Source organism: Bufo bufo, chromosome 6, assembly GCF_905171765.1.
Source record: "Bufo bufo chromosome 6, aBufBuf1.1, whole genome shotgun sequence".
Taxonomy (NCBI): domain Eukaryota; kingdom Metazoa; phylum Chordata; class Amphibia; order Anura; family Bufonidae; genus Bufo; species Bufo bufo.
The window spans coordinates 353,891,464-353,918,982 of NC_053394.1; the positions used below are offsets into that span (position 1 = coordinate 353,891,464).

The 27,519-nt window shown below is 45.9% G+C and overlaps 1 protein-coding gene across 1 annotated transcript in view; it reads right to left on the minus strand.

Annotated features, from left to right (window-relative positions):
• Window positions 1–27,519, minus strand: part of MGAT5B (alpha-1,6-mannosylglycoprotein 6-beta-N-acetylglucosaminyltransferase B) — a 130,824-nt gene that overhangs the window by 50,635 nt on the left and 52,670 nt on the right. The window contains exons 4-12 of the mRNA XM_040435824.1: window positions 20,483–20,630; window positions 19,014–19,123; window positions 17,136–17,209; window positions 16,397–16,564; window positions 6,606–6,770; window positions 6,327–6,496; window positions 5,968–6,099; window positions 5,513–5,646; window positions 1,656–1,786 (exon numbers count right to left, since the gene is read on the minus strand). Of these exons, the coding sequence (XP_040291758.1) occupies window positions 1,656–1,786; window positions 5,513–5,646; window positions 5,968–6,099; window positions 6,327–6,496; window positions 6,606–6,770; window positions 16,397–16,564; window positions 17,136–17,209; window positions 19,014–19,123; window positions 20,483–20,630 (1,232 nt within the window). The remainder of the gene's footprint in view (window positions 1–1,655; window positions 1,787–5,512; window positions 5,647–5,967; window positions 6,100–6,326; window positions 6,497–6,605; window positions 6,771–16,396; window positions 16,565–17,135; window positions 17,210–19,013; window positions 19,124–20,482; window positions 20,631–27,519) is intronic.

Here is a 27,519-nt window from a genome sequence, read left to right on the forward strand (position 1 = left end):
CTAGGGAACTGTCTTCCAGGAGGTGGTGATGGTGAACTCACTAAGAGCTCAAGAGGGGAATATATGAATTTCTGTAGTGTAACAATATTACAGGTTATAGTTACTAGATTTCTGGAGAAGGGTTGTTGATCCAGGGAAAATAACTGTTCCCCTAAAATGAGGAACATTGGTTTCTACCTCACAGGTTTTTTTTTGCCTTCCTCTAGAGCAACTTTGCAGAATTACAGGCTGAACTGGATGGACGGATGTCTATTTCCAGCCTATGTTAGTATTTTTGACTTCACTATTGATTAATGGAAAGTTGTCTATACTTGGAGCTACAGTTTAAATAACTTGGCTCCTATCATTCGGCTACAGTCCCACACTTGCCCATGCAGTACGCCAGTCCTGCAGGGTGAGCGAATGTGAGGTCACGGGGGTCAGTTAGCAGACCGAGGGTTACTCTTGGTACTCACAATTTGTAGAAGACCCTGGGCAGGCGTACAGCAGCGATGGAGAGGCTGGCACATGAATCCTCTGGGGCACTCTCTGTATATAGGGACCAGGCCGGGTGGTAGGTGAGGTGCCCTGGGTGTTGGAAGTTTAGTGTGCAGGTGGCAATATCCCTTATAGTTCGTGACGCCAGTGCCGGTAACGGTGGCACACCGATTTGTTGTAGGAATAATTGAGGTACACACAGTTGTAGTGAACCAGAACTCCTTTTTACTGAACATTTCAACTATTTACAGGCTTCAGATAAAGTTCCATATGCAGGATAATGGTATCAGGTAGGCTTGACATAAATGGCAGGTAAAATCCTAGCAAGATAACTCAGAGGGAATAAACTCACAGATCAGGCTGTACTTTCTGCAGAATCCTGTCTGACTTTCTCCAAGGCCCGGATGCCTAATAGCTGGCTTTATCCTTGGGAGGGAACCTTCATCTGGTATGAATCCACTTGTTGCAAATAACCTTCTGCCTTTCAGCTTTCTACTTTGCTGGTTAAAATTAGCACTGCTCTGTACTTTGTAAGATGCAGGATGACTTCAGGAGGGAACCTCTTCTCCTGGACTAACTTCTGAGCTTTGCTTACTCAGGACTTCAGGCAGGCTAGACTGAGCTACTTAGCCTTCTGGACTGGACTGAACTAACTCCTTCCTGTCTGGGCCTAACTATATATACTAGGGGGTTCCCTAGCTCCCTCTACAGCTTGGGAGGAGAAACTACACCCCTAACAGGCCTGGTACACAGGAAATAACATGAAAATATGCATTACAATGCAATACAAAACACAATAGCAATTTCCCACAGGAGGTGGGGACAACATGTCCCTTAGTAGTGCCCACCCTTACGTAGTGGGACACTACACCCATGTCCAGCATTGCAACCCAGCACCATTCAAGTGAACGAGGCATAGCTACACTACCAGACACAGCCTAGAGGGATGCTGCTTCAAGAGGTTTCAAATCCTATACTACCTACACGTCCAGGTGACTTTAGTGCATTAAGAAATCATTACAAATTTGTATAATTAGCAAATGATCCTCTTAAGGTTCATGAAAATGGGGACTACAACCAGACAAAATGATTTATATTAAATACAAGCTAGGTTTAGGTTATGACAAGCAGATTAGTCAAGAAAGATTTACATTCAGGCGTGTGAGGAGACAGTTTACCTTCCACATAGCAGCCTCTTTTCCGTATACGACGGCCATGTTTCTGACCTTGTTCTGAGTTACCTGTTGGCGCTCAGTTTCATTCAGTTCATCTGTTACAAACCCCATGAAGGAATTATCTGGAGTGTGAGCTGTAGAACAAGGACACGGAGCTGAAACAGTCTAGAAGTAGTGCTTTGTATCTACTGCGCTATAGAGGACAAAGTCAGGCAGAGATATGCACGGGCAAAGCTATCCAATACTGGAAATCCAGCAGTGCAACAATAATGGTGCAGGAACGCAGCAAACACAGGGGTAAGCAGACTCAGCAGGAGGGACGTGCAGGAACACAGGGGTGTCGCATATGCAGGAACACGGCTACTAACTCCATGCAAAAGTGCTATGATTGATTCATTGAGTGATTGACTGATTCCATGATTGAATCATTGTGAGGTAGGTGCATGACACAATATCCGTGTATGGATGGACTGCCTTTCCTACCCATTTGCAGAACTACTGCTTTATCCTCTATGATGAAAGACCAAAGTGGGATTCTGTTATGGAGCACTTGCGTTATCTGGAAGTCCTTGTGACATTCCCAGATTTCTCCTCCAAAACTCATGACACATAGTCATGAACTACTGTTTGGGGTGGAGTGCAGAATACTCGTTATACACTGGCTCTGTCCTATAAGGTTGTCTTCATACATTGTGGAAAATTCTGCCTGATAATTTGCAACATCAATACTTCCACCATGTTATCCTATAGCAAACTGATTCTGCAGTGGAAAACATTGCAGAAAGATCAGCAACAAAGTCTGTACGGTTTCTGCTGCAGAATCAGTTTGCCATTGAATTGAAAGGAATGATTCTCATACAGGAAATATGCAACAAAATGTGCACCATACCTCCCACCCAAAAAACTTATGCCGATTTTGTGGCAGAATTTACCGCAACGTGTGAAGCCACCCTTAGTATGTAAGGATGACAGGGGGTGGATGGAAGGTTCATAGGGCTTGCAATCTTCTGCTATTCAAGAGGAGAGCTGTTCCCAATCTGGTGGACTTGGAGCAAGCATCTATTACTTAGTTGTCATGCAAAACTACATCCCTCCAGCTGTTCTCCATGAATATTCTTTTTGAGAAGAGGCACAATCCCATTACTTTTCCTGACACATTGTATGTGAGGTGCAAACTATTAGAATATTACTGTGCAGCCCATCTAGTTATGCCCTGTCCCATCACAACCCTAAACCTCACTCTTAGGCTAGGTTCACACTTGAGCGTTTTACAGCGCGTTCCTACGCGCTGTAAAACGCTCAACAGGCAAAAACCAATGTTTCCCTATGGGCATGGTTCTCACCTGAGCGTTTTACAGCGCGTACGAACGCGCTGTAAAACGCCCTACGCCGCAAGAAGTAAAGGAGCCTCTTTAGGGCATATTGTCGCGCGTATTGTGGCAGTTTTTCATTGGATGCCTCTGTGGTTAATCACACAAACGCGCATACTACACGCGTTTCCAAAATACATAAACGCCCCAAAATACGCCTCAAAAACGCCCGATAAAAACGCCGGTAAAAAGCGCTTATCAAATACGCTCAGGTGTGAAACCAGCCTTAGGGCTAATGCACTAAGCCGTTGCTCAGCCATTCCGTGCGGGCAACATCTGTGGGTCACTTCAATGGGTCCATGATCTGTCTGCACCACAAAAAATAGGCAACAGCCGTGTGCATGAGCCCTTAAGATTAGCTTTGCAGTCTGGACACTTCTGCTACTGCTCTACAGTCCCTCTCCCCTACTGCGCCCTTCTGCAGCTGAAATGGATGTATTGGCATATGTACACCCCTGGTTTAGACCACTAGTTTGTAGCAAGCAAGGGGCCGACGGGATATCTGGGTTCCCCAAGCATAAATTTGGTTTGCATGGTAGTAAAGTCCGTCCCTAACCATGAAAATGCAATCCAATCTATCACTATCATGCTATAGAGTAGGAGGAGCTGAGCAGATTGATATATAGTTTTATGGGAAAAGATTCAGCATCAGGCCTCATACACCCAACCGTATGTGCTTTACGGCTTGCAAACCTCGGATGCGCAATACATGAATACTGGCCGTGTGCATGCCACCATTTTTTTCCTCCTCTTGTAGAAATGTCCTATTTTTGTGTGCAAGAATAGGACATGTATCTTTTTGCAGGGAATTAAAATGAATGGGTCCTCATCTGATATGCAAAAAATGCAAATCGGATGCTTACCGAAAATACGGTTGTGTGCATGGGGCCTAGCTAGTAATTTGTTTATTTTAATCTCTACAGTTTAGTCCAGTGGGTGGCCTATCAATAACTGATATCCCTTCCTGCTTGGGAAAACATAGCTATCAATCAATGAGTAGGCCCGCCCTCTGGACTCCTAAACGCAGAATAAGCTAGCATTTCAATCAATAAAATATAAGTTTTACTGAATCTTTCCCTACAAAACTATATATCCATCTTCTAAGCTCCTCCTGCTCTATAATTTTTATCCTCCACTCCTACTAGCCGGTCTTCAAACTGCACTTTAATGTAATTTTTTAATGCAACCAAATTTCCCACTAACTGGATGTGGAACGTCATAAATAGAGATGAGCGAGTTTCATATTTTGAAATTCGTTCACACTTTGTTTTGTGGTAAAAGGTGAATTGCGTTATGGATTCCGTTACCACGGGCCATAACGCAATTCTATGACAGAATGCATAACAGAATGCCTTTAGAGGCATTCCCCTATTCAGTCCGTCATAATAGAAGTCTATCGGCTACAAAACAGATCCGTCTCGTTTCCGTTAGACAGGGGAGGCCTCTAAAGGCATTTCGTTATGCATTCCGTCATAGAATTGCGTTATGGTCCGTGGTAACAGAATCCATAATGCAATTTAACGAAGTATGAATGAATTTCATAAGCGGAAATTCGCTCTTCTCTAGTCATAAATCACACTTCTACCTCCCACCTCCCTGTCCTCTAATTACAGTAAATTAGCTTCACCTTAAATGACATTTAGCACTGATAAAGTGCAGAGCGCTGGGTACTATAGATGCCCTATCAGTACCAATAATGAAAAACAATACAAGCGCCTAATAAAGAGAAGATAAATGAACTCCAAGGGGGGCGCAGATGGAGGTTCATTCAAAGAGCAGAACAAAGGGGGAGTTTCATTAAAAGGTCATTTCTATTTCTGTGAAAGTGCCTTTTTTATGTAGTAACCATTTACCGGATTCATTGTGATTGTAATGAAAACAGGCCTCGTTACCCATAGCAACCAATGACAGCGCAGCTTTCATTTCACAAGAGCAGTTTAAGACATGTAAGCTAAGCTCTGATTGGTTGCTATGGGCAACAATGACAGGCCATAGATATGCAGGTTATCCAAAGCATTAGCTAACTTACTGCCATTGGTAGTTAATGTGGTTGTAAAATGTAATTTCTATCTTTGTGAAACTGCTTTTAGCGTACAGGATTCAGTGGGTTTTTATGAAAACAGGCCTTGTTACCCATAACAACCAATAACGATGCAGCTTTCATTTCACCAGAGCAGTGTGAGACATGAAAGCGGATCTCTGATTGGCTGCTATGGGCAACAATAGGCCAGTGTAGATTTGTAGGTTCTCCTCTCCCCAATAGCCAAGCTATATAACTAGCACCATTTGTAATTAATGCAATGTTTATAAAACTAAGTGATACTTCCTCTTTATTATGTATGATATGACAGCACATAATGAGAAAATATTTACACCGGCTTATCGTTTTCAGGCAGCACAAAAAAGACACACGAATGCCATGAAGCATGCTTAAGCAAGATGTCCGATCACTTCAGTTGAACCCTCCCCAAATCCTCTTCCCAGACTCACGGAACATTGTCATGAACTGTTTGGGGTGCAGGTTCCAGTATCCCCAGTTTGTGCGGTAGCCGTGGAGTGTGGCATACTCTTCATGGTTATACGCTGGCTCTGTCCCAAATGTGTCCACCACACGTAGACGGCACCTGCAGGAGGGGGGTGTTCATGGTGTGGACCCTCTGTAAGGTGCCAAATGTCGGTGTGGAGTGCAGGGATCTATTTATTTTTTTGGGGTGTCAACATAAATCAAAGCACAACAGGAAACTATGGGGAGTTTTAGGCGTTGTAGCCGGTGGAAATCTGGGGCAAGTCAATGGTCACAGTAAACTATCAAGTAGCCAAACAATGCCACAGGAGGTCAGGTATCTCAGGTCTACGTCAATAGCTCAGTCAAGGGTCGAAAATAGCCTGGAAGCCACATAATACATATCTGGGTCCATGGCTTCTAGTTGAACTCATCGTCTCACCTGTACTTTCTGAAGGACAGTCCCATGTGCTGCTTCATCTGCTGCATGCCATGATAGTCCGTGTAGATGAGATCAAAACTTAGAGGTTCTGTAAGGGGACAGTTTCCTCTTCCAGGTGGGACACCTAAATAACTGCAAGGAAGAAAGGGTCACAGATACTTACAGCAGGATATATACAGATTCATGATTTACTACCTAAATATAAATTGACCATCTTCTACGTTCCACCATCTAGCCAATATCAATATGGTCACAAAAAAATTAAAAAAAATTAATTCTGCACCAATAGCAAACTAGAAATCTTCTACTAGGGAGTACAACTGGAAACAGTGATGGCATGGCACCATTGATATCCTCACCTTTGCAGTTCCTTCACAGACACTGTTATTTTTAGACTGTGGCCCAACACATACAAAGCCGCAAGGACATCTGCCCACTGCACCATCTCCCCCAGGGGTCCACCTTTCAGCACTCTTGGACTGAAAACATCACCAGACTCTTCTGTCAGAAATCCAATATGGACTAGAATCTAACAAGACACGGCAATATGATTAATGGATCAATAAGTAAAAGAAAAAGTAATTATGTAGGTATAAAATTAGTTTAAATGGGGTAAAAAGAAATGAAGGCTTTCTTACCTGTTTCTGTTCATTTGGTTTATCTTGAATTTTGGCCTCTAACCTCCTAGCAGCCAGAAGCCATTGAGCCTCAAGCCTCCTCAGCCTTTTCTTCATGAAGCTGAGAGATTCTTTACCGGTACCCATTAGATCAAGAAGAGAGGAGAGTTCTGTGCGGAAGGCCGCCTTAGAAATGAAATACACATGAAAATTCTAAGGTGTTTTATATAAGAAAAATGATGACATTCAGGAAAGAGATTGGAATTTTCTTTAGATAAGAACTGTTCCTTCCTAGGGCCTTGGCTGGTGGTAACGCACCAGGCAAACCTGGGCAGATGTTAGAACCTGATGGATTTGAAAAGCCAAACATTGTGGTAAACAAAGAACTCAATGTGACTCTTCCCCATGGGCCCACATACACTGACACAAGCCCTACTTGCGGGACAAGGATTTGATTGTATCTTGATTTGAAGACATTCTTTGGGTGCTATCTCTAAAGGTGCCCATACAGATTTGATTAACGTTGACAAAATGGATGATAAAACTCAGAACAGCGCTCCCTGTTGCAGGTTCATGTAATTACTCCTCAATGCCCTGGGATAGGAGAGTTCAGAACTTGAAGGGATTGTCCCATGAAAAATATTCTACAGTTTTCAAACCAGCACCTGGATCCGAATACTTTTGTAGTTGCATGTAATAAATAATTGAGTTATTCAAATGTATCTGTATAGTGCAACTTAATTTCGTATTTCTTTGACCGGCTCATTAAGAAAACCGCACATGCTCAGTTTCATCTTTCATCTGCCTCCTGAGCTGTGATAAGGAGAGCTGAGACACGCCCCCTGAGCTGTGATAGGGAGAGCTGAAACACGCCCCCTGAGCTGCAGCAGAAAAGACACTCCCCTTGAGCTTTCAGCTTGATATAAATCTAGCAGAGGAATGAATGAGGAGATCTCTGGATCCATGTGAGGTACAGGGCTGGTTCTAGTTTTGTTAGAAAGGTATTGTCATGAACTACAGTACAGACCAAGTTTGGACACACCTTCTCATTCAAAGAGTTTTCTTTATTTTCATGACTATGAAAATTGTAGATTCACACTGAAGGCATCAAAACTATGAATTAACACATGTGGAATTATATACATAACAAACAAGTGTGAAACAACTGAAAATATGTAATATTCTAGGTTCTTCAAAGTAGCCACCTTTTGCTTTGATTACTGCTTTGCAACTCTTGGCATTCTCTTGATGAGCTTCAAGAGGTAGTCACCTTGTCATGGTCTTACCTTCTTGCTGTTCTCCTTTGTTTGACATGTGCTGGCGGCCATCTTGGTTTCTGGGTTTCTTGTAGCCTCCCACCCTGCGGCTCCTCCTTCCCACTGGGAGGAGCTGGATGCCTAGCTCATATATATATAGGAGGTCTGTGGCTTCAGTTCCTTGCTTGGTCCTCCTGTGTTCACATGCTTCTAGACTGCTGCTGCTTCTGGTTCCGTCCGACTACCCTGCTGGTTCCTGATCCTGGTTTCGTCCGACTACCCTGCTGGTTCCTGATCCTGGCTTCGTCTGACTACCCTGCTGGTTCCTGATCCTGGCTTCGTCTGACTACCCTTCTGGTTCCTGACCTCTGGCTTCGCAAAGACTCTGCTTCGGTTTCGCCATCCGTTTGGACTTTTGCTTTACAGCTTTATTTTCAATAAAGCCTTCTTATTTTCACTTATCCCTTGTTGTACGTCTGGTTCATGGTTCCGTGACATTAGGACCAAGCCATGAATTCTGACGGTACAGGGCCATCCTCGCTACCCACGCTGGTTGCCAGACTTGATCAGCAGGATCACCTGTTGGGTCGGTTCGCTGTGGCGTTGCAAACCCTGCTTGAACGCACGGCTCATTTCGCTCCCGTTGCCGATGGGTCGGTTGTCGCTCCTGGGCCCGCTCCTACTGCCGCTCCGGTTGTTGCGCCAGAGTCTACCCCGACACCTGTTGTTGCACCTGCGGTGTTTCGGGGTATGACCGGTTCTGCCCCTCTTCCACAGCGCTTTGGGGGAGAGCCAACTCAGTGCCGAGGTTTCCTTAACCAGGTGGGCATTTATTTCGAGTTGCTGCCACATGCCTTTCCCACTGAGAGATCAAAGGTGGGCTTCTTGATCTCGCTGCTTTCGGACAAGGCCTTGGCCTGGGCCAGCCCTTTATGGGAGAACAACACTCCGGTGGTTGCCGAGTTTTCCGGTTTTGTTGCTTCTCTTCGGAAGGTATTCGATGTGCCGGCTCGTGCTGCCTCTGCTGCGAAGCTCCTTATGTCCATCAGACAGGGTTCACGATCCGTAGCTGAATACGCCATTGAGTTTCGTACCCTGGCAGCAGAGGTGGGCTGGAATAATGAGGCTCTGGTCGCTGCTTTCTCTCATGGTCTCTCGGATGCCTTGAAGGATGAGGTTGCAGCTAAGGACCTACCAGTGGAGCTCGAGTCTCTTATTTCTTTCCTGATTTTGATTGACACCAGACTCAGGGAGAGACCTTCCTTTAAGGAGAGCCTGCGGAGGTTTTCTAACAGATTGGCGCCTACGTTTGCTGTCCCACCCGTGCCTCCCTCTCCTCCCACGCCTCCTGGGGATGACTTGTCTGGGGGTGAACCCATGCAGCTGGGGTTTGCTCGCCTGTCCGAGGGGGAGAGGGTACTCCGGAGACGCGAGGGCCGATGCATGTACTGTGGTCTCGGTGGGCATTTTCGGTTGGCATGTCCGAACCGTCCGGGAAACGCTCGCACCTGAGATCCTGTCGGGGGCAGATCTTGGGTGGAGTCTCCTCATCCCCGGTTTCCCGTGTTGACAAACCACTGATCACTGTTGTCCTCTCCTGGGTCGGGGGCTCGGTGACGACCCAGGCGTTGGTGGACTCTGGTGCTGGTGGTTTGTTCATTGATAATGTGTTCGCTGCCGCCAATTCCATTCCTCTGCAGGCTCGAGGTTCCCCACTGGCTCTTGAGGCGATAGACGGCAGACCCCTTCTGCCGCCACACGTGACTCATGAGACCCTTCCAGTGGGGATAGCCATTGGTGCCGTTCACAGAGAGTCGGTCTGCCTCCAGGTTATTTCGTCTCCACACTACTCGGTGGTCTTGGGGTACCCCTGGCTCCGGAAGCATAATCCGACTTTCGATTGGAGATCGGCCGAGATCCTCTCGTGGTCACCGCAGTGTGGGGCTAGTTGCATCCATGGGTCTGTCAAGTTGCTGTGTACTTCCTCGGACTCTCTGTTGCCTCCTGAATACGAGGAGTACCGGGATGTATTCGATAAGGTGCGCGCGGTTGCCCTACCTCCGCACCGCCCATACGATTGTGCCATAGAGTTACAATCTGGTGCCATTCCTCCTCGTGGCAAAGTCTATCCACTGTCGGTAGCGGAGAATGAGGCCATGGAGGAGTACGTGAGGGAGGCGCTTTCACGCGGACACATTCGCAAATCCTCGTCCCCGGCAGGGGCTGGATTTTTCTTTGTGAAAAAGAAGGGCGGTGAGTTGAGGCCTTGCATCGATTACAGGGGTCTCAATCGCATCACGATCAAGAACGCTTACCCGATACCCTTGATTTCCGAGCTGTTCGATCGCCTTAAAGGGGCCACGGTCTTTACCAAACTCGACCTGAGGGCGGCATATAACCTGGTAAGGATCAAGGCGGGCGATGAGTGGAAGACCGCGTTTAACACCAGGACCGGTCATTATGAATCCTTGGTTATGCCCTTTGGGTTGTGCAATGCGCCCGCAGTCTTTCAGGAATTCATCAACGATGTTTTCCGTGACCTGTTGCAGCAGTGTGTGGTGGTCTATTTGGATGACATCTTGGTATATTCTGAATCCATGGAGGCCCACATTCTGGATGTCAGACGAGTGTTGCAACGGTTACGAGAGAACAAGCTGTTCGGTAAGCTTGAGAAATGCGAATTTCACCGATCCCAGGTAACCTTCTTAGGTTACATCATTTCCGCTGAGGGGTTCTCTATGGATCCTGAGAGGTTTCGGCTGTCTTACAGTGGCCCCAGCCCAGTGGTCTTCGTTCCCTGCAGCGCTTTTTGGGCTTCGCCAATTATTATCGGAAGTTCATCAGGGACTTTTCCATGCTAGCCAAGCCTCTCACGGATCTGACCAGGAAGGGCAGTAATTCCCAGGTCTGGCCGCTCGAGGCCATCCGAGCTTTTGAGGCTCTAAAGTCCGCCTTTGTGTCGGCTCCGATTCTGTCGCATCCCAACCCTGGGTTGCCCTTTGTCCTCGAGGTGGACGCATCTGAGACGGGAGTAGGCGCCCTTCTGTCTCAGCGTAGAACACCAGAGGGTCCTCTGCTTCCTTGTGGGTTTTACTCCCGGAAACTGTCTTCCGCGGAGTGCAACTATCAGATTGGTGACAGGGAGTTATTGGCCATCGTGCAGGCCCTTAAAGAATGGAGGCACTTGCTCGAGGGTTCGGTGGTTCCGGTCCTCATCCTGACGGACCACAAGAATCTGACCTACCTTTCTGAGGCCAAGAGATTGACACCACGTCAGGCCAGATGGGCTCTGTTCTTGTCACGTTTTAATTACGTGGTCTCCTACCTACCCGGTTCCAAGAACTTCAGGGCGGATGCCTTATCACGGCAGTACTCCGAGCTGTCCAGGGAGGAGTCGATTCCGACTTCGGTCATACCTCCGAATCAGATCTTGGCCGCCATTCGCACCAGCCTGACCTCTCCCCTGGGTGAGCAGATTTTGGCGGCTCAATCTGGTGCTCCCTCTGGGAGACCCAACGGCAGATGTTTTGTGCCTGAGGAGTTGCGCACTCGGTTGTTGCGAACCTACCATAACTCCAAGACCGCGGGGCATCCTGGAAAGAATCAGCTGTCCTGGGCTGTTTCACGTCTGTTCTGGTGGCCTTCCCTACGTTCCGACATCGCCGCATATGTAGCGGCATGCTCCGTTTGTGCCCAGAGTAAGTCCCCTCGGCACCTTCCGTTGGGCCTTCTGCAACCCATAGCCACCCGGGAGCGCCCATGGTCACACCTGGGGATGGATTTCATTGTGGACCTCCCTGCATCCCGAGGCCATACGGTCATTCTCATGATTGTGGATCGGTTTTCCAAAATGTGCCACTGTGTTCCTCTCAAGAAGTTACCCTCTGCACAAGAGTTGGCCACGATTTTTGCCAGGGAGGTCTTCCGGTTGCACGGTTTGCCCAAGGAGATTGTGTCGGATCGGGGGAGTCAGTTTGTGTCCAGGTTCTGGCGCGCCTTTTGCTCCCAGTTGGGGATTCATCTCTCCTTCTCCTCGGCCTACCACCCTCAGTCCAATGGGGCCGCAGAACGATCCAATCAGGCCTTGGAGCAATTCCTTCGTTGCTATGTCTCCGATCACCAAGACAATTGGGTTGACCTCCTGCCTTGGGCTGAGTTTGCCAGGAACACGGCGGTGAACTCTTCCTCTGGGACGTCTCCCTTCATGGCCAATTATGGGTTCCAACCTGCCGTGTTACCGGAGGTATTCTCTCCCCAGGATATTCTGGCTGTGGAGGATCACCTTTCCGTCCTACGTGCTTCTTGGGTACTGATCCAGAGGTCCCTTGAGGTCTCTGCGCAGCGCCAGAGACTCCAGGCTGATCGCAGACGAGCGCCTGCTCCTTCCTACCAGGTCGGAGACCGTGTATGGTTGTCCACCCGCAACCTCAACCTTCGAGTGCCCACTCCCAAGCTGGCGCCTCGCTTTGTTGGTCCCTTCCGAGTGCTTCGCAGGGTAAACCCGGTAGCCTATGCCCTTCCTGCGCTTCCTCCTGGCATGCGGATCTCCAACGTGTTTCATGTCTCCCTGTTGAAGCCACTGGTGTGTAATCATTTCACTTCCTCGGTTCCTCGGCCTCGTCCGGTCCAAGTGGGTAATCGTGAGGAGTATGAGGTGAGCAATATCCTGGACTCACGCCTGGTCCGCGGTCGGGTGCAGTTTTTGGTCCATTGGCGTGGTTATGGTCCAGAGGAGCGTTCATGGGTTCCCTCCGCAGATGTCCACGCTCCTGCCTTGCTCCGAGCCTTCCACGCACGCTTCCCTCAGAAACCGTTCTTTACTCCGCGGAGGAGGGGCCCTTGAGGGGGAGGTACTGTCATGGTCTTACCTTCTTGCTGTTCTCCTTCGTTTGACATGTGCTGGCGGCCATCTTGGTTTCTGGGTTTCTTGTAGCCTCCCACCCTGCGGCTCCTCCTTCCCACTGGGAGGAGCTGGATGCCTAGCTCATATATATAGGAGGTCTGTGGCTTCAGTTCCTTGCTTGGTCCTCCTGTGTTCACATGCTTCTAGACTGCTGCTGCTTCTGGTTCCTGATCCTGGTTTCGTCCGACTACCCTGCTGGTTCCTGATCCTGGTTTCGTCCGACTACCCTGCTGGTTCCTGATCCTGGCTTCGTCTGACTACCCTGCTGGTTCCTGATCCTGGCTTCGTCTGACTACCCTTCTGGTTCCTGACCTCTGGCTTCGCAAAGACTCTGCTTCGGTTTCGCCATCCGTTTGGACTTTTGCTTTACAGCTTTATTTTCAATAAAGCCTTCTTATTTTCACTTATCCCTTGTTGTACGTCTGGTTCATGGTTCCGTGACACACCTGAAATGGTTTTCACTTCACAGGTGTGCCCTGTCAGGTTTAATAGGTGGGATTTCTTGCCTTATAAATGGGGTTGGGACCATCAGTTGCGTTGAGGAGAAGTCAGGTGGATACACAGCTGATAGTCCTACTGAATAGACTGTTAGAATTTGTATTATGGCAAGAAAAAAGCAGCTAAGTAAAGAAAAACGAGTGGCCATCATTACTTTAAGAAATGAAGGTCAGTCAGTCAGCCGAAAAATTGGGAAAACTTTGAAAGTAAGGGCTATTTGACCATGAAGGAGAGTGATGGGGGGCTGCGCCAGATGACCTGGCCTCCACAGTCACCGGACCTGAACCCAATCGAGATGGTTTGGGGTGAGCTGGACCGCAGAGTGAAGGCAAAAGGGCCAACAAGTGCTAAGCATCTCTGGGAACTCCTTCAAGACTGTTGGAAGACCATTTCAGGGGACTACCTCTTGAAGCTCATCAAGAGAATGCCAAGAGAACCTAGAATATGACATATTTTCAGTTGTTTCACACTTGTTTGTTATGTATATAATTCCACATGTGTTAATTCATAGTTTTGATGTCTTCATAGTCATGAAAATAAAGAAAACTCTTTGAATGAGAAGGTGTGTCCAAACTTTTGGTCTGTACTGTACATGATGTCTGATTTTCATTTTTTACATTATTCATGGGATCACCCCTTTAAACGGGTTGTGTCACTTCAGCAAATGTATTGTGTATGTCCATATTGCCTCCTTTGCTGGCTGGATTCATTTTTCCATCACATTATACACTGTTCGTTTCCATGGTTACGACCACCCTGTAATCCATCAGTGGTGCTTATGCTTGCATACTATAGGAAAAAATGTTGGCCTGTCTGGTGACCAGGACCATGCACATAGGCTTGAGCTGATGGATTGCAGGGTGGTCATAACCATGGGAACGAGCAGTGTATAATGTGATGGAAAAATGAATCAAGTCAGCAAAATAAGCAATATGGACAATCGCAATACATTAGTAAGTGCCTTGTATTCACTTTCTCTACATGATAAATGACACTTGCTGAAGTGAGACAGCCCCTTTAACACTTGAATCAATGCCTATATACTAAGGGCTGCATAGGAAACTATTAGTCTCCTATTTCTGTGAAACATACAATTTTCACCACTTTTGATTTCTTTAATTCTCCGCTTTGAGTCTCTGGTTCTTCTACAGTGTCCTATAACATGTATGACTGTATGACACCGTGCTCACATGTTACATCACTTAACCAAAGCCTCCATATCTGCCCTATACCTCTTTATAGATTGGGTGAGGGAATCACAACTTATAAAGACCACTTATAGGTAACTCTTAGGCCTCCTGCACACGACAATATTTTTTCACGGTCCGCAAAACGGGGTTCTGTTGGTCCGTGATCCGTGACCGTTTTTTCGTCCGTGGGTCTTGATTTTTGGAGGATCCACGGACATGAAAAAAAAGTTGTTTTGGTGTCCGCCTGGCCGTGCGGAGCCAAACGGATCCGTCCTGACTTACAATGCAAGTCAATGTGGACGGATCCGTTTGACGTTGACACAATATGGTGCAATTGCAAACAGATCCGTCCCCCATTGACTTTCAATGTAAAGTCAGGAGTTAATATACCATCAGATCGAAGTTTTCTCCAATCCGATGGTATATTTTAACTTGAAGCGTCCCCATCACCATGGGAACGCCTCTATGTTAGAATATACTGTCGGATATGAGTTAGATCGTGAAACTCAGATCCGACAGTATATTCTAACACAGAGGCGTTCCCATGGTGATGGGGACGCTTCAAGTTAGAATATACTAAGAACTGTGTACATGACTGCCCCCTGCTGCCTGGCAGCACCCGATCTCTTACAGGGGGCTGTGATCGACACAATTAACCCCTCAGGTGCTGCACCTGAGGGGTGTTAATTGTGTGTATCATAGTTCCCTGTAAGAAATCAGGCCCCCCCCCGGCCCCCCCTCCCTCCCTCTATTGTATTATCTTCATTGGTGGCACAGTGTGTGGCCTCCCCTCCTCCCCCCCCCCTGATCATTGGTGGCAGCGGAGAGTTCCGATCGGAGTCCCAGTTTAATCGCTGGGGCTCCGATCGGTAACCATGGCAACCAGGACGCTACTGCAGTCCTGGTTGCCATGGTTACTTAGCAATATTAGAAGCATCATACTTACCTGCTGCGCTGTCTGTGACCGGCCGGGAGCTCCTCCTACTGGTAAGTGACAGGTCTGTGCGGCGCATTGCTTAATGATCTGTCACTTACCAGTAGGAGGAGCTACCGGCCGGTCACAGACAGCGCAGCAGGTAAGTATGATGCTTCTAATATTGCTAAGTAAGGGGGGGCCGCACACTGTGCCACCAATGAAAATAATACAATAGAGGGAGGGAGGGAAGGCCGCACACTGTGCCACCAATGAAAATAATACAATAGAGGGAGGGGGGGCCGGGGGGGGGCGCACACTGTGCCACCAATAAAAATAATACAATAGAGGGAGGGGGGGCCGATCTCTTATAGGGGGCTATGACATGCACAATTAACCCCTCAGGTGCAGCACCTGAGGGGTTAATTGTGCGGATCACAGCCCCCTGTAAGAGATCGGGTGCTGCCAGGCAGCAGGGGGCAGTCATGTACACAGTTCGTAGTATATATTCTAACTAGAAGCATCCCCATCACTATGGGAACGCCTCTGTGTTAGAATATACTGTCGGATATGAGTTTTCACGAAGTGAAAACTCAGCTCTGAAAAAGCTTTTATGCAGACGGATCTTCGGATCCGTCTGTATGAAAGTAACCTACGGCCACGGATCACGGACGCGGATGCCAATCTTGTGTGCATCCGTGTTCCTTACGGACCCATTGACTTGAATGGGTCCGTGAACCGTTGTCCGTCAAAAAAATAGGACAGGTCATGTTTTTTTGACGGACAGGAAAGACGGATCACGGATGCGGCTGCAAAACGGTGCATTTTCCGATTTTTCCACTGACCCATTGAAAGTCAATGGGTCCGCGAAAAAAAACTGAAAACGGCACAACGGCCACGGATGCACACAACGGTCGTGTGCATGAGGCCTTACAGTTTTTACATGTGAATTACATTTGAAAAGTGATCTGTATGGTTGGACCTTTGCCTGTCATGTATCTATTGTTCTGCATTACATTTTGAGTTTATTTTATTCAGTTTTCCATTCATACCTGTTTTTTGGGGTGGGATTTGAAAAACGGACTGATGGATTGATTTCTCCAGGGTAGAACTGGACAGAACCATTCAACTTCACTGAGGTACACCAGAAAGGAGCACTCAGTACCATCCACTCCATAGAAAGCATAGCACGGATCAGATGTCCACCGTGATCGCATCCACTGTAAAAGGATTGTTAGAAGAGATATTCAAGGTTCTTTGCTTATTATTCTCAATCAGTAATGAATAAGCATATCTTAAAGGGAATGTCCAGCCAATTAAAGTAAAAAAAAATGCTGAAAATGCTTTAATAAAATAATTTTTACCAATCCCTGTTCCCACACTTCCTGGTTCCTTTGTCGGTCTCTACTTCCTAAACCCTTTTCACACAGATATGTGACTGCTGCAGCCAATCACTGGCTGTAACAACACTCTGCTGTGGCCAGGGATTAGCTTTAGCATTACATGTCCGTGTTGAGAGGGTGCAGGAGGTAGAGGCTGTTGGAGGACCAGGGAAGTGTTGGAATGAGTTTTAGGGGGAAACAGTGGGATGAGTATTATTATAAATTTTATTTTTTTAAACCATTCTCAGCATATTTTACAAAATTGGCTAGACAACTGCTTTAAATATGACAGTTCATTAGATGAAGGTATTTTTTTTTAAATGTTGCTTATTGAATATAAATCGACAAGTGTTTGAATAGTAAATAAGTTATTATGCATAAATAATAAAACAGGATTGAATACACTTGCCTCCACTTTTCCAGAGCAGTCTGGGAAACGGGGGTCTCTTGGGATGTCACACAGATCCCTCTGGCCTTCAATAGCTAAAGTATATATTAAGAGGTCAACACATGAAAAGAAAGAACAGTCTAGTACTACAAAATAGTCAGAAAAGAGATGGCAGAAGCAGCTACAATGACCCATCTCAGATACGTACATCACTGATACACAAAACATACCATACCACGGGGAAACAATGGTCTTGAAACTTAGGCTCTCTAGTTGTCAAAAGACTATAACTTCCAGATATCATGCAGCTGTTATAGCATGCTGGGAGTTGTAGTTTTGTAGTTTTTTTTTAGAGACCGCTGCTGTAGAAGATTCTTCTAGCCTATGCTGTCAACCACACAACCTGCTTCTTCCCTTTTTATAAAATACAGGAAAAATATTTTGGTGAATATTTACAAGCAGTGGTGTAGGGCAAAATGGAAGACAAGAGCTTGGAAGAACATGCTAACACAGAGGACAACATGCTGGAAGCTAGGTAATGTTAACATTCCAAGTGGTCTAGAAGGTGAAGGTGCTAGTGTTAACATCTTTGGTGGTCAAATCACATTTTATCCTTGGGTATATATGAATACCCAAAAACATCATTGAAACATATTCCACTCTGGATCCATTCACTGCAATGAGGAAAACGGAATCCGATAGATTATACTTTGCCCTGTTTGTCCTGTTCTACATCGGTTTACATTTTTCACAAAGGCACAAAAGAGTAGTCTACCACACTATTGTTTCCTACAAAAGACATATGCAGATGGAAAGCAGGTCAAAGTTTAAAGGGCATCTATCAGCAGATTTGTACCTATGACACTGGCTGACCTGTTACATGTGCGCTTGGCAGCTGAAGGAATCTGTGTTGGTCCCATGTTTATATGTACCCGCATTGCTGAGAAAAATGATGTTTTATTATATGCAAATGAGCCTCTAGGAGAAACGGGGGCGTAGCTATTACACCTAGAGGCTCTAATCTCTCTGCAGCTGCTGCCCCTCTCCACATTAATTAACAGGGCCAGGCAGTATAAATGTCATCATGCCTGGCCCTGTCAATCAAAATGGAGAGGGGCAGCAGCTGCAGAGAGAGCAGAGCCTCTAGGTGTAATAGCAACACCCCTGTTTCTCCTAGAGGCTCATTTTCATATATTTAAACATATTTTTTCTCAGCAATGTGGGCACGTATGAACATGGGACCAACACAGATGCCTTCTGCTGCCAAGCGCACATGTAACAAGTCAGCCAGTTTCATAGGTACAAATCTGCTGACAGATGCCTATTAAATTTTAGAATTCCTAAATATTTGCTGTTCTCAGACAATATATGATTAAATCCCTGGTGGTCTAGAGCAGTAAAGGAGTTCATTGTTAAATCTCTAGTGGTGTAGTGAAATAAAGAGTTTATGGTTAAATCCCTGGTTGTCTAAGGCAGTAAAGAGGTTCCTTCATTGATAAATACCTGGTGGCATAGTGCAATAAAGTACTTCATGGTAAAATCCCTGGTGGTCTAGGATATTAAAAGGGTTCATTGTTAAATACCTGGTGGCTTAGGGCAAAGAAGGAATCCTTCTACATATATAGAAATAGATGAGAGACAGTGGCCCTGGCATTTGTCTAGCGTGACACTCCTTAACACCAGGCCCGCTTGGAGTTGGACACTTATTGAAGACAACATCCTCCAGTGCCTGGTGACTGGGCTCCCTAACTTATTAAATAAGTATTTGCACTGATTTTGGTATAAAACACTGTAAAAAAAAAATTCTAACAATACAAAAGAGACTGCAACTACTTTAGACTTTAGTGTACATAGGATCCATTGTGTCCAGGGATACATACCAGTTTTCATCTACCTCACCTTTTCCTCTCAGGAGACTATTCCGTAAGATCTGATCCACTTTGACTGCAATGTCAGACACATTCTGAGCAATTGCCTGAATCTTCTCCATCAAACCCAATGATTGCACGCTGCAAGACATGTATACACATTGCCAGTGACAGGCAGTCACGAATTATTTTTAAAATATCTGTCAGTTTTTCTAATTTTGCTGGGATCATGTCTTGTATTTCTATCCCAAATTCTGCTATTTTCCAACTATAAGGAATCACAAGGACATTTTACCCCCTAACAATTTATGGTAAATCCATAATATTACATGTATGTCATGTCAGATAATTGATAGAGTCAGGAATTTCTTGTCATACAAAACTAGATCCTAATGCAATTTTTTTTTTTTAAAGTAATGCAAAATTTTAAGAAGTTTGCCAGTTATGTACTGTAGACACCTAATCAGATGCAACGTGACCAAAGAGATCTATATTTCAATATTAGAGGTCATGGGGCTCATTTCACGTCATACAACATGAAGTATACAGCTCCATGTCAAAATCCTTCATCTGGCAATGTTGGTAGGTAATTCAGGGAGTCAAATTCAACCAATGCCCATATTTTGCAATTAATTCTACTGGGCAGTCCTGGAGTGACAGCAACTTTCACTGCACAAACTACTGTCCTGCCCTGTTGTTAATGCTAAGGGGGGACCCATACGCATGGGCTTCTTGTGCCTAACTGACAATGCATTCCTCAAGGTTTCCAGATAATACATTGTACTCTACTGCTAATATTTACACTGATTAAAGAAAGGGTCTCAAACACGCACCCCTGAGGCAATTATCTGTGGCCTACGACCAGTGTTCCCTTTAGGCATGCAGCTCCTAAAGTCCCTCAGCTCAGAGCCTTTGTAGGCCCGCTCACTGCCACAGGCCCAGACTTCCTGTCACATTGTGCCTGTTCTGGGGCCGCGCTGTGTGCACTGCTGGGGTGGGCAGCCCCAGAACTCGGAACAAGCATAAGCCATGCAGCCAAGAGTGGTTGCAAGGTCCTGGACCAAGGAGCTGAACCTGGTGAGTGCCATGTGTGGGAGACTACAAGTGACAGCAAGTCTGCTCTTCCATAGCTGCCCAGACTGATGACTGATGCTGAACGGCGTGCTCAGCTGTTGCAGAACTTGAGTTTAAGACCCCTTACATCATTTCTATTAAGTTATCCATGCAGCAACCAGCATGCTTTGCTACCATGCCATAAAATTTTATATTCTAGAGACTAGCACAGAACTGTCAGAAATATATCAGAGGCAATGCACACAAACCCTGACATGATGTCATATTCTGTTCCTGGGCTCCTGTAGCAATCTGACAATTTTTCATCAAAATGAACATCCTTGTCCTTTCCTTCACAGGCACAGTGCAATAAGTTATACCGCATGGCTTGCTAGAGTTTGTACTGATATAATACAGGCAGGATTATAGAGGAACCTAGTTATATACCTGTCCAATGTGAAGTGTCCAATGTCCTCTGTCCTACGCGACTCGCTGACATTTTCCAGTCGGGCTAAGATATCCATCCTCCTCACCAGGGTCTCCAGTATGTCATTCATTCTGCGAAGGGCTCCTCGAGATTCTCCTAGACCTAGTACTGAAAATAAATTGACTGGACTTGTGAAACATTTTCACCATCATGTCCAAAGATACTAGGTCAACTACTTACTGTAGTCTAGAGAAGGCTCAGAATAAAACAGAGATTGTGGTATAATAAAATCAGGTACAGTATGTATAGTGTGCTACAAGCTGAAGGGATTTGCACACTGTTCTACTTGTAATGTACTTTATATTATCAAAAGAACAAGCACTACAACCAACCAGCAAAGTCATTCCTCTGAGAAACAAAATATGGCCACAAATACACCAGAAATATTATTGGTGTCTTTGAGAAGAACACCTCATTCTTTCCCCTGAACATATTGTGAAAAAACATGGAGCTCCATCAATTAGACCAGTAGTATTAGGGTACAGCCATACAATCAGGTTTCCCGATGAAGTTTTGGAAGCCAAAGGATCAGGGGTGGATCATAAAAAGAGAAAAAGGCCAAATACCATTTCTCCCTGCTTTTAAATTCACTCTTGATTTTGGCTTCCAAAACTGCATCAGAAAACCTAACCGTGTGGCCGTACCTTTAAAGGAAGCATGGGATGGTGCTGTTCACCTAGGTATGTCGCACTATGTCAGGCACAACTGCCTGTGGGGCTTGTAAGGTTGTAGCTGCCTGGCTGTCTTCCTGGATCTCAGTGGAGAATCTGGTTCACGGGCAGGAGAAGTTACAGTAAACCACTTCTTCCACTCTTCAGCTGTGGACTTTTTAAGATGACCATACATAAGGTTGGCTGTCCTACCAATTTCAGCAGGGCCAGCCAATCATCTAATGTGTTTTAGATCACTGGCCAACACTCTTTTTGGCAGATGTGAGAACACGCGCACACTCGGTTCAGTGTACAAAGAAGTCCTGGAGAAAGTTCAGTCAACAGTTGTTGAAGATGCTTGGTGCATGTTTAGCTATAGCATCCAATCATAAAAAGGCTACTTTGATAATCAGCCAATCTATCCTTATCTCTAGTACTCAAAAAAATGTACAGGGTGAGTCAAAAGTCACAGGACACCCTTTTATTTCAGAAATGAAAGGGAAAATGAAATATCTGAATACCCCAGCAAGTAATGAGTGAGGGGGCCTATCTTTTAGGCTGTGTGTGGAACATGGCTGCTATCTTGAATGCTGCCAGGGGCAATTTTTTTCAATGGGAAGGGGGTCATGTAGCATATGAGAGAGGACTAGAATTTTCTCAATTGCCACAATCAGATTTGCAATATCTCTTGTGGTTCAAAAGTTATCAACACAGAAAGTTGCAACAACAACCGGGAGCATTCCCTGTGATGCACAGCTATTTGATGTGTTCAATATGTTTTCCCTGGTGCTGAACACAGAATTTTGAAGTTTTGAACTTTCTGTGTTGATAACTTTTGAACCACAAGAGATATTGTGATTGCGGCAATTGGTTTCTGAGAAAATTCTTGTCTTCTCTGATATGCTACATGACGCCCTTCCCATTAGAACAATTTGCCCTTGAACCAATATGGCAGCTTTCAAGATGACGGCCATGTTCTGGACATAGCCTAAAAGATAGACCCCTTTACCCATTACTTGCTGGGATGTTCAGATATTTCATTTTCCCTTTAGTTTCTGAAATAAAAGGGTGTCCTGAGACTTTTGACTCACCCTGTACATAGGTTATGTTGCCGCTCAAACCAGTCCTATGGGATCCTTTGCAAAATCAGACTTTTGTGAACAACATTCTAAGGGTTAATGCACATGGTAATGCGCCATAGTTCCTTATTATGGAACTACACAGCTCCATGAACTGCTCTGCATGTTCTATCAAACTGCCTATGTACCCACATAGTGTGCTTAAGAAGCAATGAATAAGTTCAATGGAAGTTTTTCTCGCTTAAGTTCTTCTGAATTTGGCCTGAAAAGAACACTTCAAATCCTTCGAATAAAATTGGAGGCATATGTAGGTATAGTATCGGCCTCATGGCCGCCCTTTCTAGTCTCCGTACAGAACCATAATCTGACTGTGTGCATGAGCTCTAGTAGTTTGGCTTATGTCAGAACATTTGAGAATGTAAGCATGGACCATGGTCAGTACAGCCAGTATCTGTCAAGGTCTATCAAGTAACATTATGTTGAGATAACCAGAGATCAGATACCAACACTGTTTAAAGGAATAGAAATGTCTTCCACTTCATTTTCTTCTTCTAAAGCCTCAAGGGAGAAGGAACCATGTGACAGTTTGTTTCGGCTACAAAGACTCATTAAGCGGCTGCACAGCTACATATTTAATGAGTGTGTACTGCCTGATGTAGTAATTACCACACTGAAGTAAGCACCAGTCTTCCCACGGCGTATGTAAAATCTATAGCTATCTGCTGCAATCTATAAAGGCTTTAGGGAAAAGGATGTGACATCTCTTCTTGCTTGGTCCACACTGCATTATCTGCTACAGTATTGTCATGGTGTTACCTACTGCAATACTTAACCCTAAGGAATCACACACTTGTGCCCATGGATGTAGGAAGCAGATGTTGTTGCAGATTTGATTCAGTTTTGCTTCAGATTTCACCCTTCAATTGAAAAGGGTCAAATTCACCCCGAAAATCGTGGATTTCAAAATCTGCATGGCAGGTCAAATTCTGCACAGAAATTGTCTACTCTCATATGCTTTTCCAGAACTGCATTACACTGTTTTTTGTGCACGAAACTCTGCATGGAAAAAAGGTGCACAATCCGCAACACGTGCAGGTAGCCCTAAGCTCCATTGAGCAACATCCTCTAATTTTAATTGGCCTGTTTTTTTTTGCATATATCCCACTTTTCGAGCGTCAAGGGTTATGTTGATTTTGAGGAAGTATGATCCTGAAATGCATTTGGCATCAATACCACTTTCAACTATATCCATGTTCTCGGATGCCGCAGAACATCCTGCCTCTGGTCAACCAGTGCCACACGGTGCTCCACAACTGCTCCTGGTGATTGGTCATGGTTAAAACATGCTAGATAATACCCCAAATTCAAGCAGGCATTACAATAACACCATCATCTTTGCCCATCTTTGCCCAAATGTCACACCACTTGCTCGCCATTCTCTTCCCACCCACCATTCTGCAGCTGCATCTTACGGCTCACCTGCTGCTGCCAGTGTGCGCTAATGCTCAGCCAATGCCCGTTTTCCTTGGACTTCATTCCTGCAACATTCTAGGCCTGAGAACAGAGGTCTTCTTGGTTCCTGTGTCTGTAAAGGTGTGAATGTTACTGCTTCATCTGATATAAGCCCAGCCAGTGTTATTAATTATGTGCTGCCCATTCTCACCTCTGCCCATCTACCACTCATGACCAAATTCTCCCTGCCTTGACTTGTGCACCATCAATGGTGACTTCAGCCTATCTACATACCAATCATTCCTAACGGAGGCTACTCTGGGGAAGAAAAGTCCATCCCCTTGCATGGGTTAATGATGAAGAGCACACAAGCCCTCAGACTCCACTCCCTGGTTTAGCCTTAAAGGGTTTCTGTCACCCCATTAAACCATTATTTTTTTTTTTCTTTACTAATAATCCCTATAGTGCGATCTCATGATACATAAGCAAATTAATCATTTTGGTTCAGTAGAATTTGCTAAAAATCGATTTTTAAAATATGCTAATTACCTTGCTACCAGCAAGTAGGGCGGCTACTTGCTGGTAGCAGCCGCATCCTCCGATGGTAATGACGCCCCCTCGGCATGCTGATTGACAGGGCCAGGGAAGGGAATCGTTCTCTGCTGGCGCTGTTAGAATTTGAAATCTCGCGCCTGCGCCGTACCTGTCTTCAATCGGCGCAGGCGCACTGAGAGGCGGCCGCTCTCTCGACCGCACCATCCTCAATGCGCCTGCGTCGATGACGTCATCAAGTACACCCGGAAGAGATTTATTATTAATAATCGTTGGTGGTATAGTGTTAATAACTGTCATTTTTATAAAATTATTTATTCCCATTTCGTTGGTGGTTTTTGTGGCAGCATGCTTATTATGTACATACTTACCTGATTCAAGCATCCAGCGACGTCACCAGACTCTCCGCCTCCTTCCAGCGATGCCGGCGTCTTCTCTTCCGGGTGTACTTGATGACGTCATCGACGCAGGCGCATTGAGGATGGAGCGGTTGAGCGAGCGGCCGCCTCTCAGTGCGCCTGCGCCGATTGAAGACAGGTACGGCGCAGGCGCGAGATTTCAAATTCTAACAGCGCCAGCAGAGAACGATTCCCTTCCCTGGCCCTGTCAATCAGCATGCCGAGGGGGCGTCATTACCATCGGAGGATGCGGCTGCTACCAGCAAGTAGCCGCCCTACTTGCTGGTAGCAAGGTAATTAGCATATTTTAAAAATCGATTTTTAGCAAATTCTACTGAACCAAAATGATTAATTTGCTTATGTATCATGAGATCGCACTATAGGGATTTTTAGTAAAGAAAAAAAAAAACGGTTTAATGGGGTGACAGAAACCCTTTAAACCAAAACTATTATCAACCCAATGGGCCCACATCTCCAGTAGGTCACTGGTACGCAAAACAGCATCATTACCATTGAAAATACAATACAACACTAATTCCTAACCTTACCTTTTTACGGAACCATGAAAAAAAATCTCTGACAAATCCTCCAACCAAACTGTAAATTTTCTTCTGTTTGGATAAAAAAAACTCTAAGTCTAAAATTGGGCTTCCTAGAAGTCCAATACCTCTCTGCTGTCCAACAGGCACAGTCTACAGAATACAGGTGTTGTTTATGAGTCATGAGTGGCAGGGGCAATATTTGAATTCGCGATATATTCGTGATCTCCAGTCATTATTTTCTTGATTGCGAAAGTCAGCAATCTTAAAATTCGCGAAAAAAATTCACAATAAAAATTTGCGATCAACACTACTCCTAAAGTCAAAGATATTGCAGCCTTCTCATTGGCCCACAAGCAAGAAGCAGTGAGGGATCATGGGTACTGATTAAAAAAAAATCTAGAATATTCGCGATTACGAAGATATAGCACTATTTGAATCCTCAAAGTGCCAATATTCACGATAAAATTTCGCGATTAGAATATTTGCGATCAACACTATTGTTTATGGCAGCCTGTGTTCTGTGAATAGAGTGCTCACAGGGGCTGTGCTCTTGGGAATACCTTGGGAATGCATCTTAGATTCATTTCCTCGAGTGTTAGCTAGACTTATGGTATGCAGTCTTACCCAGGACTACCTTACATGACCTGGGACATGACACATAAGTGACTAAGATGCAGTGATCCACGATGCGCTTTCTCTGTCTGAAGACCCATTCATTTGAATAATCCATAAGCGCTAGTAAACTCTGTTGTTCATATGCAAAGTGACACAGTGACAGAGGACAGCGGGGAAGCTGGGGACATAGAGCCCATTCTTCGTCTGCAGGGTGACACACTGACACAGCCAGTACTCATGCATTAAACATGGATCTGTATGTATAATGATTACTCTCAGCTTGGATTGCGCTGCAGGTTTTCTTGCGGTTCCCTCATCACTCCAGGTCCCGAGGGGATCCGTCGTTCTTCGTGAGTTGGGAGGGGGGGGGGGAGAAATTGCTGGAAGGGTTTATAAAGTTGTCTTTGATTCCAATTCTCAACAGCTCCCAGAAGAGTTTAAGCTGCTGTGGCAATATCCCCTTCCCCGCAGCCCGAAGATTTCATTATCTAAGCAGTCGAGTATGAGAAGAGAAATCTGTGCACAGCAAAGCTACTACATTTCATGGCATTTGGGCACGTGCTTTGTTTTGCCATCGTGTGTAAAGACCATGGGTTTTCTGCCAATATTTTCTGCCTAGATGTGTATGAAGAATGTATTATCTTCCCAGAGATCCCGCTGATCTAAGATTCTGCAGTCCAGGAATGGAGATGTAACTGTATGTTTTTTTTATGCCTATGGACATGGGCTCCAATGGGAAATCTGTGTCAGAGCCCTCTGGCTGTTTGTAGCGTTGCTGTCCTGTGATGTGGCAGGAAGGTTTTGGGGCCCTCAAGTTGCAACCACGGCACCCCTATAGACACATACTATCCTTGTAGATAGTTCTCTTAGATACATAGATGTCATAGAGGACCAGGGCCGGCCTTAGGTGTCCAGGCGCCCTGTGCGAGCTAACCTTGTGGCGCCCCCCCCCCCCCCCCCAAAAAAAAAAGCACTGCTTGTTGCTGGCATCATGGCATAGGCTGGCTGACTATCCAACCAAGTAGTTACCAGCCCGCACACCCCAAAGGCCGGTGTAATGTCATACTTCCCTACTTCGTGAGATTTCCCTACCCTCGTCACTTCCGGTCGCACCGGACATGACGTGAGGAGGTGTGCAGCGCCGCGCAGGCGCACAACGTCAGGTTAGGGAAGTTTCACAGCAGAGTGCGCATGCGCCAGGAGTCTCGCCGGCGGTTAGGGTAGGGAAAAACTATGGGCCAGTGCGCAGGCGCAGTGATCGGATGGATGTTCTCAGCTGAACACCGGCCGACACTGCGCATGCACCGGGAGCCTCACCAGCGGTTAGGGAAGGGAAAAATTACGTACGGGCCAGTGCTTTTTCCCTACCCTAACCGCTGGTGAGGCTCCCAGCGCATGCGCAGTGTCGGCCGGTGTCCTGCTGAGAACATCCATCCGATCACCGCACCTGTGCACTGGCCCATAATTTTTCCCTACCCTAACTGCCGGCGAGGCTCCCAGCGCATGCGCACTCTGCTGTGAAATTTCCCTAACCCATCGTTGTGCGCAGTGCGCCCCCCCAATATAATAAACATTGGTGGCACAGTGCGCCCCCCCCAACACCCCAGTATAATAAACATTGGTGGCGCAGTGCGCCCCCCCAACACCCCAGTATAATAAACATTGGTGGCGCAGTGTGCCCCCCCAACACCCCAGTATAATAAACATTG